Here is a 14,716-nt window from a genome sequence, read left to right as displayed (position 1 = left end):
TTAGTTAGTTAGTTAGTTAGTTGGTAGCTAACATTAGCGGTTAGCGTTGTTCTTCCCTGTAAATGCTTCTTCAAATTAGACGTAGCCCTCTTGGATAAGAGGGCAGCTAACAGCTAACATGCTTTTGCACACACTCCTGTGACCTTTGGATGAAATGAAATCAAGAGGCTTCCTTACCTGTACTGGACCACCATCATGTTCTGCTCCCCACAGTGCCGGGCACAGCGGATATACCTCATCCAGCTGGACTTACTGGGATCATTACCATCAATAAAGTGCTGTAACGTCCCTTCTGCATCGTAGATCTGGAAAACACAAAGGAACAGGGTTTAGAGCTGAAAGCAGAATATAGAGTCAGATGCTCCCGGTTTGCTAGGATTAATTAAGTCCTATAATGTCCTTTGCATTGCTGATTTGTTAAAAAACCTGTTTACATTGGAAGGAACGCACACAGTGTTGGTGTTTCAGGATAGTTATGCACCTTGAAGGGTAGCAACATAAAATACACAGGCTGCAACTACTATACCAATATTTTTAATAACCAATTTGTCCGCCGAATGTACTCAACATTTTAATAAATAATCAAACAAATCTAATAAAAGCCATGTTTACAGGGATTTATTGGGAATATCTTTTACTGTATGTAACTTCATGATATATTTCTGTTATCTTAAAGATCACAAGACTTCTACCAGTCTGTTGTGGCCAGTGCTCTCTTCTTTGCTGCGGTCTGCTGGGGGGCAGCATCAGAGCCGGTGACACCAGCTGACTGAATGAACTCATTGAGAAAGCGGGCTCAGTCATCGTCGTCAAACTGGACACATTTGTATCTGTGGTGGAGCGGAGGACTCTGAACAAACTGTTATCTATCATGGATAACCCCACCCCCCCTCTCCACCTGCAGCTGGACAGACAGCGGAGCTCCTTCTCCAACAAACGGCTTCAGCTCCGCTGTCACACTGAGAGGTATAGGCAAACATTCCTGCCGACTGCCATAACACTTTACAACAACTCACCTCTGGCCGGCAGAGAACTCACATAGTGTTGGTTCCTCCCCTGCAGTACATTTTGGCACAAGTGCTACTTACACAAATGTAATTGATATACTACCATGTGTATATATGTTTCCTGCTACTGTAATATATTGTAGAGCAGTCTAAATTATCTAGTACATTTTGTATTGAGTATTGTGGTTCATGTCCTTTATACTGTGTATATGTACACAGACTTGCTGCTGTTTATTGTTTATTGTTTAAGACACATAAAAGCTTTGGAGATTAACAAGTTGGGTATTTACTGACATATTTTATGTCATGTATGAACAAAACCTCTTTAGCTTGTGTTAACCAAATATATTATATTCGGCATCTAGCCAAAGACACATGAAAACAACAGTTTGAGACAAGGGAAAGCAGAAGTGTTAAAATTCTAACTCATTTCCAGTTTTTAGGATTCATTGCACCACTCTATTAAAGGTGGGGTAGGTAAGTTTGAGAAACCGGCTCGAGATACACTTGTTGTTATATTCCATGGAATGCTCTTAACATCCCGATAGCAATGAATATCTTAAGTGCTTTGACAAAAACCCATAAAAAAATTCATCTATGGAAGCCGTGGTACTGTAAAAAGTACAACCAATCATCTGAGCCGGCCCGGCTAAAGTAACTGGATGGCCTACCTGCCTGTCAGCCTTCCATCTGTGCACAAACTTATCTCATGCCCTCATTGGTCATGTGCGCGTTCCTGTGTGTTGGAGGAGGGGCTCTGTGAGGAAGTGGCAGATTTTTTCCGGCCGTGTATTTTCAAATTCTAGCGATCTCGAGCTGGTTTCTCCAAAATTACCTACCCCACCTTTAAGAAGCATTTAAGGAAATACGAAAGTACAAGTATGTCGAAGTGATACTTAAGAACAGTAATGGAGGAAACTGATCTATAAAGACTTTTAAAGGTGGTAATCTGGTGCCAAACATACAAATTCAACATGCAAACAGAATAATTCACAATAAGCGGTTAAAAGGAGTCAATGTGCCTCCGCCTCTCTTTGTGTTCATTATTAATCCATCCCTCCATCCATCCGTGGTGATGCAGTGTGACTGTATTGAGGAGGCGTTGAGTGCATTTATAAGGTGATGACCTGAGCCAATAGACGGCCTCTCTGCTGTCCATACAGCGAGCAAACAATCAATGCAGTAAATGAGTGTGGGAATCAGAGGAAACAGCCTCATTTATGATTATCTGCGTGTAAGCACTTTAATCTGTCTGAACACCATCCTGTCTCATCTATTTCATAATGTAACAAGTAGATTCAAAGAAATGTAGGCCTATTTCTTGTTAAATCTTCAGCCTATATTTCAGAAATTTGAAATATCATTTTAATTCAACTCCATTTCTTTGTGTCTGTGTATCAGAATATCTTTAGCCATATATTTTATCCAAGCTATCACTAAAATATGTATTACAATGAACCCAAACGGTGCTCAAGTACATACTGTACATGCTAATGCAAAATAATATAGCAACTACAGCAAGACAACAAGAAAAGCCACATGTAAATAGCTTATCAAATCATCAACAAACACAATATAAAGGCACTTTTCTCCAAATTAGTCTTTCTTTGTCAATGTAATCTATGACAAAAACTATTTGTTGACAGCATATTTTTTGCAAAAAAGCTAACAAAAAATGCACCTTTGTAAATCAGAACTTTTGTGAAATTACTTAAAGTATAAATATATATGTCAATATTTCTATAGTTATATTTTAAGTATATCTTTCATCTCTCACGTTTTATATATATATATAACGGTGAGATGGAAGAATTTTCCTATAAACTAACTCACAATGTCAGGATCAAAGTTGGCAATCAACCATCTAAATATTTATATATTAATAATATTTCTCTTTTTCATAAAGAAATACCAATCTGTCATTTTAGCTAAACCCTCACACAGAACCGCATGAAGTGAATGTAGCTTTGGTCAGCTGTAGCCTAAAGATGCTTAAAAGGCAGATACACATTTTAAAAAAGGATGTTAAAAACTAAGATGTCTTTATTATTTGTATTAGAATGAACAAATCAGGTAACTAAACTAATAAACATTTGTATCTTTCACAAAATATTATTTGTTTTATTGATGAATCTGTTGTAAATATAATATTCATATATAAATGGTCAGAAAAAAAGTGAATACTGTCCATCCCAGTTTCTCAAGGTCTAAGGTGATGTCCTGTTTTGTTAGTCACTAAAATATCATGTAAAACAAGAAGGAGGGCATCTTTATCATATTTGAGTGGCTTAAAACAGCATTTTGGCCAATTTTGTTACTAAAAATGATTCATCGATTGCCTAGAAAGTAATGATATTTATGTAAATCAACAAAGCTTAGAACAACTTTACTGGCCATTTTTATTGATCAAATCCCTTATTGAAAAAGCTGTTAATGATTTGTATCATTTGCCTAATCTTTGCAGCTATTTATTTTTGTATAAAAAGACCAAAACTAATTAAGGTGTCAAAATGAACGCCAGAAAGACAATCTTTCAAGCAATATGAAGGGATAGGAGGGAGGATGCATTTTTCAGCTTCATAGGGTAGCCTTTACAGGAAGGACAGGAGGCATCAGGGATGATGGGGAATTTGGTATAAAATGCTGTATTTACAGTAATTTTGCTGATGAAACGACAAACAGGGTTTCTTAAAAGTAATAAAGCATGTGTGCTCTTATACTTGTCCTTGTTTCTTTGAGAGGACCTGAGATTTTAGAGCTTGAGTGAGGACATTGTTTTTGAGCCTTGCTTTTCAAAGAAATCATTAATAAAAATGTTGGTTTTAGGGTTAAGGTTAGGAAAAGTATATTTAGGGTCACTGGATGAGGGGGAATGCTTATGTCTCTCAGGGTCCTCGTATACATTACCAACACATGTGTATGGTGTGTTATGTTCCCTGCACTATGCTGTTGTTTAAAGCTTTTGTTACTCCCAGCCATTTTCACTGACGTTTATTTAAATGAATGACAGTACGTTTAACAACCTCCCACGTCACCCTGCTCTGCCGTGGTTTTTACTTTCCTGAAAGGAAGGTGGGAGCACCCAAAGGTGGCCTGCCAAGTTTCTTAAATCTCTTTGTTACATGTCAATCACTTTGAATTTCCTAAAGTGCTATACCAAAAAGTAACATATAAAGTACCTACAAAATAGTTAAGAGCTTAAAATAAATGACCAAGAATTTCTAACATTTAATGTAACCATACATTTGAATATATTATTTATTTATTTTCAATATTATTATTATTATATATTTGTATATTGTGTGTACACTACAGATTTATATCTTTATTTTTTCTACTTGTTATTATTAATTCATGTGCAATGCCTTTTTATCACGTTTCTGTAACAAAAACATTTCCTAATTTGCGATCAATAAAGCATATCCATTCTAATTTGTTTAGAAACTAAATCATTAATTGTGCATTTCTTAATTTTGTCACAATGCCTGTGCTTTGTAATTTGTCCTGATATATTGTGTTTGTGCTGATTTTGTGCCCATTTTTAAAGAATGTAATATGTTATTGTGAATGTAGCAACACTGATACTCTGTTATATTATGTTTTCATTACCAGAAGCACCTGTGTGGCCCTCTGCTTGCTGTACAGTAAAACATCAGTGGACTGGAGCCTCAGCAGCTGGTTTCTAGCTTGATGCTGCTCCGTCAAAGACATTTTGGCTAAAAGTGTTTATCGAATCCATCGCTGTGAAATTCCATCTGCAAGATGAACGGCCAAATATAACATGTTGTTTAGTTCAGCGGGTAGAAAATGTTGCAAACACTGCCACGCTGCCGGTTTGACTTCACAGCTCCGCCTGTCATTTTTCTGTCTGAGCACAACAATCCTTTTTTTGCTACAGCTTTGGTTTCTTATAGCTCAATAAATTATCCTGGTTTGGCTCTCCGTTTCTTCGGGACATATGACCCTTTCGGCAGCGCACAGCTTTATATCCAAACACATCAGAGCTGCTACAGGGGGAGCCGAATATGCATTGCTTTGTTTAAACCAATGGTTTTTAATTTTTTTGTAGATCTTATGCGGCAATGGGTAATATTTGGAGAAATGTGCTGCACTTTCAAATGATGCAAATATAAAAACACAAATGTACCAAAACACATGCGAGTAAAGAAATATCTTCACCAACTGGACAAAACATGCGCAGCATTTAGAAAACATTCACCAACTTCACAACAAATGCACAGTGTTCACTAAAAGCACTGCATAAACGAAACACTGCAAATACAAAGCGCTGCAAGAAACTAAAACAACTACGGAAAATGGGGACACTAAAAAGTGATGCACGAAGCTGGGAGGGCTTGTTGACGTTCAGGGATTAGAAAGTTGGCCTATCATTGTTATATTTGATGAGAGCATGACATTTTGGATTCATGATGGCTAATAAAATTAGCTAGCAGCTTCTTCCAAAGTCGTTAAATCTTGCATAAAGTTGCCAAGTCACAACAACAAAAACACTTGAGTGAGTTGAGATGACTTTCGGATCGTGTGAAATGAGAATATTTTGTACTTTTGTGAATGCAATATAGATAGCTGTCGGTGAGTAGTCTGCACAAGCTCAACCAACAGATCTGTGTGTTTGTGTGTGTGTGTTTGTGTGCGTGTGTGTTTGTGTGCGTGCGTGTGTGTGTTTTCTGACAGGAATGTGGTTCAGTTATCTGTTAAAAACACTTAACTGCAGCTCTGAAGCAACACTGGCATGTAAATGGCTTCTTCAGCATCAGAGGACAACGTGTGTGTGACGCGTATGTGTCAGTAAGACACTAATGCATCTGTTAGCTATCATGTCTGAAGGTGTTACCACACTTTCTCTCACTTTTACAGCCACACACTTCTTCTTTTTTTTTTAAATGTGGGAGAGAAACTCCCTCTTCAGGGAACACAGGGATTTTAGCACTTGAAGACCATTTACATGAACATTAACCTTTTTTAACACTCATGAGGGGGGGGGGGGCCCCAGAAGCATAATAGGGCTTCTTTAAATCGACTTCAACACCACCTGAACCCTTATTTGGATTACTGAAAACATTAAGAGCAGTTTTCCTGATTAGGAACTTAACACCAATCTAGATAGTGTTCCACTGACCTCTCCTGGATACAACTTTAAGGCAATGCTTACCTAAAGCACTTTATTATGGTGTTTGTTCTTTTCATTAGTCTACGGGACAATATAGTAATGTCAGGGTGTATTGAACACAACTTGCTTCTGTGGTGCCTTTAAGTAATGGTGGAAATATGTGTCTCTTGGGATTTCAAGTCTGAATTCAACAGCAATTGTACATGCTTGAAGATACAAATCTGAGAGTGAATATGAAGCTAAATGTTATTCTTTGAAAAGCTTGTTTGTATTTGTTTTAGTAAAGTCTCAATTTAGCATTTGACTTAAATGTCAGAGCTCAACATACTTACAACATACATCACTTCAATTTGTATTACCATCAAACAGTAGCTAATTTGAAGTAAAAGTGAGAAGTAAGTAGAGGTATAGGATGTTTGATAGAATATAATTAGAATGGGAGGGATGAACCCCTCTTTAATGGTCACACATGCAGAGCACACAGCACACACAGTGAAATGTGTTCTCTGCTTTTAACCCATCCTAGTACCAGGAGCAGTGGTAGTAGTGCAGCTCATCATTGCAATTTAAACCACTAACGGACCAATCACCTGTTTCTCTCAGATGATTAGAAGCTCAGTAACCAATCAGCTGTGTCTGCAGAACATCAGCATCAGAAAAAGTTCCTCTTCTTCGCTTTCTCTACACATCACTTTGTTGTCGTCTTCTTTTTCTTTTTCAGTCCAAATCCTGTTAAACTGTTCCTGAGAGCGGATCAATGCCCGTAGGCTTCTGTTCTACAGCTAATCAATGAAACTCCACTAATTCTACTGTTATCTGCTCGCTTCATCAGCCTCCTCCTCCTCCACCAACTTATCTCACCATGTCTCCTCCCCACTCCCTCCTCCCCTTATCCTTCCTCCTTCACCTCTTCCTCTTTCACTTAATCTTAGTGAATCCTCCTCCTGCAGGTGATGGTAAATAGTGGAAAAAGCCTTAATAGGAAAGAAAACTGGAAAAATCTGTCAGAAAAACTGAATATATGTTATTCCTCAGCGAAAAAGCATGGAAAACCCCTTATATTAAAGGTCCCATGTCATGGCCATTTCCACTGATCATAATTCCATTGTTGAGGTCTACTAGAATAGATTTACATTGTTCAATGTTCCAAACTCACATTGGTTTCTCATACAGCATCTCTGTATAGTATGTGTATTCACACTCTGTCCTAAACGGCTTGTTGGAGCTCCTGCCCCCCCCCCCCCTCCCTGTGAGCCCACTGTGCTCTGATTGGTCAGCTCGCCCACTCTGTTCTGATGAGTCCACCACCGTTACAGCGGAACATCAGTGATTATGTGTTACAATGGCGTTTGTTAGCAACCAGAAAATGACACCAGTAATGACAAACAGATGTGAATGCTGCATGGGGTCTGGGTGCCGTGTTGGCGGGACGTTGCGGGGCTTGCTGCTCCGAGACAGGGAGACACCGTGGAAATCCGCAGAGCCGCGGCTGAGGAAATATAAGGCTGAGTGAGTGTGTGTGTGTGTGTGAGGAGCCGTTACGTCATTATGACCGTTACGTCACTGTGACCAGGAAGAAAACAATTGAAAAATAAAAATGTCCAACGAGGCGTTCTGGGGCAGCACAGACAGGTCTTTTCTGTGTTTTACTCCCTACAGGGTGTACTTTGAGGGTTTGTGACTCTGCAGACCGTTTACATGCATAAAAAGCTACATAACACACAAGGGAACGGGTAATAACCAGAAAAGCATGACATGGGACCTTTAAATATATTTTATTATTTCTTAAAGTTTATTATTGGAGTTATATGTATTTATTAAAACTGCCACATTTTAAAAGAAGTAATTATTCAAAAATTATTTGAGAAAATGTAATTCCCAAATTCATGATACAATAAACGTTAATCATCTTCACCTTTCTTTCCACAAAAAGAAACATGGTCAGTCCTTTATCAGATATCATTGGTAGAGTTATGGAATTCCGAATCACAGATATTAAAAGCTTGATATTGTTAGTGCATTTTAAAAAGAAATATTTACATCAAATGTAATTAATCAAAATATTGTTTTGATGTGTACAGGGCCGGTTTTTGGCATAGGGCGCCAGATCTGGGTGGGCGCTGCGCTGGGAAGGGAAAAAACTATTTTTGACTGTTTGCGCTCATCCTAATTTTTGGCCATGATGTAACAACATTCATCATTAAGTGAAAGTAACACCCTTTTCACCCCGGTTACACGTTTCATTTGCCCTGTACGATGGGCGCACAGCCAAAGTGCGAGTGAGCATCCGAGCGAGCGAGGGTGAGAGAGAGAGAGAGAGAGAGAGAGGAGAGAGAGAGAGAGGATAGAGAGAGAGAGAGAGAAGAAGAAGAGAGAGGAGGAGAGGAGAGGAGAGAGGAGGAGAGGAGAGAGAGGAGAGAGAGAGAGGAGAGAAGAGAGAGAGAGGAGAGAGAGAGAGAGAGGAGAGGGAAGAGAGACAGAGAGAGAGTGTAACCGGTACCGGGGGATTGTTGTTGTTAGCAATCTTGTGCTAGCTGGGCTAACGGATATAGAAGATGTTCCGACAACAAGCTGGAGGGAGAGTCCTCTCCTGTCACACTGGGAAGATCTGTGAGGTAAAGGACTCTGTGTGTTTAGATATTAACTTCAGTCTAAGTTATCTCAGTGGCTCTCAAACTTTTTATCACAATTTATGTAAACAAATATTTCCAAGGCACGCCTTTATAAGTATTAGGATAAATAAAAGCTAGCCGGACAAAATCTCGCCTAGGGCAGCAAATTGGTCAGAACCGGCCCTGGATGTGTATGTTTATTTATTTTTATTTTACACAGTATTGTTGTATCATGTCTTTCTTTTTTTTAATTGGTTTTGTTTTAATTTAGCTTCTTGTCTTTTATAATCTAGCATCAGCCTTACTCTTTTAACCACTCAGAAACATCAGACGCAACATGAGACATCACTTGTGGAAAACAAATTCAAGTGTGCATTTAACATTTCTTCAAACCACCATTACCTGCTTAAATTAAATCCAAATAACAAGCTTAATCTATTTTGTATTCCTCTTCAATCTCTAAAGAGTAGTTTATCTTCCTGTCTCTTATTCATTCATCCACCTCCTCCTACTTGTTCCTTGCAGTGTCCTGACAGAGAGAAAACCCTTTGTTCATACACTCTATACAGCTGATGTCAAGTCTTTGGTAACCACAGTATGTCTTCATAGCCGTCTTGTGATGTGTACTGAAAGGCTATATTAAGCCATAATAAAGTCAGTCTGCTCCTAATTCATCCTGTATGTGACAAGCTGGAATTCGGTCCACCAAATCTGTCAGTTTTCTTAATCACAACCTGTCGTTTTCAGCAGTAAGCCTCATAAACCTGCTGCCATCACTGCCATCAACGCCGCCGCCGACATGCCCAAAAGCAACAGTCTGGACCTCCACAGCAACTCGAGAGAACTGAGCAGCGAGCCCACTCTTAAATCAGAGGGTAATAATCGTTCAGAGAAATGGATAATATTTGGACAACCGACTCTGATTCACCTCAGAGTCAACAGTCTGAAGGCAGGGCTGCTGCTTTCTCACACTGTAGGTAGCACCACCCAAAGGACTGATGTACCACCACCAACATGTCAGACGCACTTCCACCTACAGGTCTGGCATACAACCACCTAGAGGGCAGATGTACCATCACTAACAAGACTGAGGTTCAACCACCCATAAGACTAACTACCATTCACGACTGAGGTACCAGCACCCACAGGTCAGACATACCACCACCCAGAGGAATTATATACTGCCCCCCACCAGGACTGATATACTACCACCCAAAGTTTGAACATATCTCCACCCAAAATAGTGCTATACTACCACCCACAGGTCTGGCGTACAACCACCTAGAGGAGAAAGGTACCATCACCTACAAGACTGAGTTACCACCACCCACAGGCCGGACATACCAACCACCAAGAGGGCTGAGTTGCCACCGCCAACAGGATTGATGTTCCCCCACCCATAGGACTAAGGTATCACCTATCACAGGACAGAGGTGAACAGCCAACTGGACATACCCACCACCATCAATAGGACAGTAGTGCCATTAATAAAAGGACTAAGGAAATATCACTGACAGGACTGATGTACAACCACCACCAGGACAGAGGTACCACCAACCACAGGACTGAGGTACCATCACCAGTGTTAGTGAGGTAACCCCCGGAAGTCCCCACGGAGAATAACTTTGCGGTAGAACTATTCTTTATACATCCATGGGTACAACTTCAGATAAAAATGAACACAATGAAATATGACCCCCGGTTTGATGTTTGACAGGTCACAGAACAATGGGGGGGGGGCTATCTACCCACAATTTAAAGTAATTCACACAGACTATCTCCTCTTTACTCTTCTCTCTGTGTGGAGCAGCAAGTTCAGCTGTCAGAACAAAGTGAAACACAAACAATGGCATAAAATATTATTAAAATGTCGGGTAGTAATAGATGTATTTATTTTATTCTCAGAGTGTACCAGAATGCGTAGTTTATATGTTAGTATTTCTAAAAATCTCCTGGGGGGGAATCCCTCCGGACTTTTTTCTGCGGTTGGATTTTCAGCATGTGTGCCTTTTTATGTTATACAGTTCATCTTTGATTCCATCATCTCATTAAACCTTTTTTAAAAGCATACTTTAGTTCTGTGAAGGGATATATGCACTGTACTTCACTTTAATTAATATTGTATGCTGAAAAGCGTATATATTACAGCATGATTTTTTCTTTAATAGATTTGAGTGGTTTAAAATTTCGGATCGCGATTTATTGACAAAGAAAAAAATGGGTCCCGAGGCCTGACCAGTTGAGAACCACTGATCTACAGGATACAGGTGCCAGCATCTAGAGGACAGAGCTACCAACACCTACAGAACAGAGGTACCAACACTAGCAGGACTGAGGTAAGCAACCCACTCTCTTCAGTCTGCGTACGAATGACACGACTTTACACATTGGAAATGCGTGCAATAGATACGCAGAAGTCCGATTTTGCGTGTATATAATACGCTAACCATTCCCATTGAGATCTGATGCCGAGTTTTGCGTGCATATGATATGCCACGTTTTGTCCGTCGGGTCTTGGTAGATCGGAAGCTGTGCGGTTCATAAAAACATGTTCTTACTGGTTCTTACTCAATATCAAGCCACGATTATTGTTTTTATTTTAAATCGTATAATGTCAGACTTTTTTTGCCGTCTGTGAGTAAAATAAATGGGGCTCAGAGCCTCAGAATAATGAAATCTGTATTTTTTTTAAATATTTTGTTCCTTCTAATTTGTTATTCCTTTCTGAATAACAATAACACACAATTATCCTTGTTTTTATTTATTCGTTTAATTCTATAATCTCTGGCTTTTTAGCCGTTTCTCAGGAACTGAATTTCAAAATAAAGTCACCGGAAACAGACGTAGGCCTATAAGGGACATTTCGAGCATCATCGCGATACACAACACAAACCCACTGAACTGATTACCCAAGATCCTCAGCTAGAAGCTTGGTGATTGAATTGTTTAGCCGCAATGCATGTTGGGATATGGTGTTAATGCGATATGAAATCTGAAAAACATTTTAAAAAAGAAAATAATACTTTATTCCGAGTGTGCTTGCTTTTCTCTTTGGAAGTCATCACATAACGGCATGGTAATACACGGTTCGGCTGCATTACATATTACACAACTGCCTTAGTTCTTTATTTATAGAGCCCTGATGAGAAGACTTCTAGACAAACAGGAAGAACAGCCACGGAAACTGAATATGTGACGTGGATCATAAATATATCAGAAATTAAACAACATCTTCCATTTCTTTTCACACAATACGTCTCCTTGCAGTATCAATAGTAATTCGGCTGGCTCGTGCATTTTTGCTTTATTGGGGGGGTCTGGGGGGGGTCCGAAAACCAGTCAGTATCTGGTGTGAGGGGTAGGGGTAGGGTTAGGGTAATGTTGTGAATCGAGTGGCCTGTGTTTGTCGTCCATAACATACGCCTGCCCATACCATAACCCCACCATCACCATGGGCCACTCGATTCACAACATTACCCTAACCCTAACGTATAGGTCCGTATAGGTCGGCGTCTGGGTCCGGACCGCGGTCCGCCTGTTGCCGACCTCTGGGATAGACCCTTTTTCTGTATGTTCAAGTAGTAATTTTATTGATTAATGCTCAAGCTAAGTGATCTAACAGAAGAAGATCAAGAGATGGTTTAAAACTCTGGCCTGAAGTGAATGTGTAACTGTTAGCACTTTAATTCATCACAGCAAGTGAAACCTCAGCAGACACCGACACAGGGGAGGGTACACTGTAAAAAAAGTACAACTCACAAGCACACACTGTATTATTCTAACATGAGGGTCATGATGGAAAACTCCTAGTCTTTGTTCTTGAACCTCCTGCAGTTACCATGCCTACAGGCTGATGTCACACAGAGAGGACAAATGAACTGAGTTAACCCGAGTGGGTTTAACCAAACAGCGCCGTGGGTAATTGGTGGTTTATGGTGGCCACAGTCTGATGTTCTACTCAAATGAATTCCTGGGAGCCAAAAATAGTTTTGTTCTACAGGAGTGTTAGATTAACATAACTAACATATGCTAAAGAGGATTTTACATCAACACTTCAAATATAAGATATCTGCGGCAGCAGTGATGGCCAACAAGACCTTTCTAGCCCCTATTGAAGAAGTTACGTTTTCGGTTGTGTTTGTTTGTCTGAGACCAAGATAACCAAAAAACGACCAGAACAATTTTCATGAGACTTGGAAAAAAAAACATTACATATAGGAGCGGCCCTTCATTACTGGTCGGACACAATGACTATGTGTCACTTTTGTTATTATTGCAATATACGGCATTTCCTTAGTGGAGGTTTGCTCTATCTGAGTCTCTTTTGAAACAGTGATTTGTTTAGATTAGTCTCTGGTTGTTGTACTTACCTAACTTTCAAATCTTTCAACCAATAATGCAGAAACACCTATCAGTTTATAAGCATCACACATCTTCTTAAAACGGGGGGTTACGTATTGTAACCCTAGTTATATAAGCACAGGCGGAGCCCTCTACTGGACTCCATGGGTACTACCTCTCAACCATACTATGCAAACATTCACCTACTGAGATATCTATAAACGTAGCCGGTCCCTCAGGGCGGGCCTAGCTGAGTTTCATCCTACACCCTCTTTAGCGAGTGGCATGGGACAGACAGGGCCCCAAGTAGAGGGCTCCACCTGTGCTTATATAACTAGGGTTACAATACGTAACCCCCCATTATATCTTACACAGACTCCGCCCTCTACTGGACTCCTGTCGTCCAACAACATCGACCCATCACAGTGCCCCTGACCGGCTTTTGGTTAACAGCCACTGCACCGCAACTTCTTCTCCTCCGGTTGTGACCGTGGAGAAGTCAGGGCCGCAGCTTACTTGGCTTACTCTGCTGGTAGAGCACACTCAGACACGCTTACCTTGTGAAGAGTGTGCATGGAAAATAGTGAGCAAGGCTTGCTTGCCTATGGGCAGGCGGGGAGAGTCTCCAGCCCTGCATGGGGCTTACTGCGCACCATGTTCCCCGGGTCTCTAAGGAGCATGGGAACACATTATGTCCAGGGGGGGTCAGATACCTACTGACCCACAGCCCCCCCCCCCTCACCAGTTCTGTGTTGCCCCAGCTAGCACAGACGATGACAAGGAGCCAGACATGTCCAAGAGATAAAACCTTATGAAGGAGCCTGGCGTGGACCAAGACGCCGCTGTGCATATGGCCTCCACACTCACGCCGTTGAATAAGGCTGTTGACACAGCCATACCCCGTGTAGAGTGTGCATGGACCCCTGTGGGGAAGGCTCTCCCCGCCTTTCCGTAGGCATGTGAAATGCACTCGCAGAGCCATCCTGCCAGGCGTTTCTTGGACAGAGCTTTACCGGCCACACAAACTCCAAAGCACACAAACAGCTGTTCAGTGCGCCTAAAGGCAGCCGTGCGCTCCACATAACATGCTAGCGCACGCACCGGGCAGAGGAGGTGCAATTTAGCCTCCCTGGCCCCAATATGGGGTGGAAGATTAAAGCCACCTAACTGAATAGCCCTTGACCTGCACGAACTCCTTAGGCTCTTGGGAACAAAGGAGGGGTTCCGTCTGAGTGTCGCCCCACTACGGTCACCCCGGATCAGAGTGGTCAGCTCGGACACTCTCTTGGCTGAAGTCAAGGCAAGTAGCAACACTGTCTTCCATGACAGTGCTTTCAGAGAGGAGAGCTCCAGAGGCTCAAATGGTTCTGTGACCAGAGCCTCAAGCACCAACGGCAGGTCCCATTGCGGGTAGGAGGCGTGCACTACTGTGCGCTGCCTCCTGACCCCCTGCAAAAACCGCGACATAAGCGACTGACTGAAGGCTAACCTGCCGCCAAATCCCTCATGGCAGGACGAAATGGCTGCTGCATACACTTTAACTGTGGAATGAGCAAGCCCCCTGTCCACCAGTAACTGTAAGTAGGACAGAATAGAGCCCAACGTACAAGATAGGGGCTCTAGAC

At 41.2% G+C, this 14,716-nt stretch overlaps 1 protein-coding gene across 1 annotated transcript in view; it reads right to left on the bottom strand.

Annotated features, from left to right (window-relative positions):
• prdm6 (PR domain containing 6) overlaps window positions 1–14,716 on the bottom strand; it is a 145,777-nt gene that overhangs the window by 104,989 nt on the left and 26,072 nt on the right. The window contains 1 exon segment of the mRNA XM_034230308.1: window positions 178–305. Within this exon segment, the coding sequence (XP_034086199.1) occupies window positions 178–305 (128 nt within the window).

Source organism: Gymnodraco acuticeps, unplaced genomic scaffold (assembly GCF_902827175.1).
Source record: "Gymnodraco acuticeps unplaced genomic scaffold, fGymAcu1.1, whole genome shotgun sequence".
Classification (NCBI taxonomy): domain Eukaryota; kingdom Metazoa; phylum Chordata; class Actinopteri; order Perciformes; family Bathydraconidae; genus Gymnodraco; species Gymnodraco acuticeps.
This window is presented reverse-complemented; position numbering and strand designations above follow the sequence as displayed.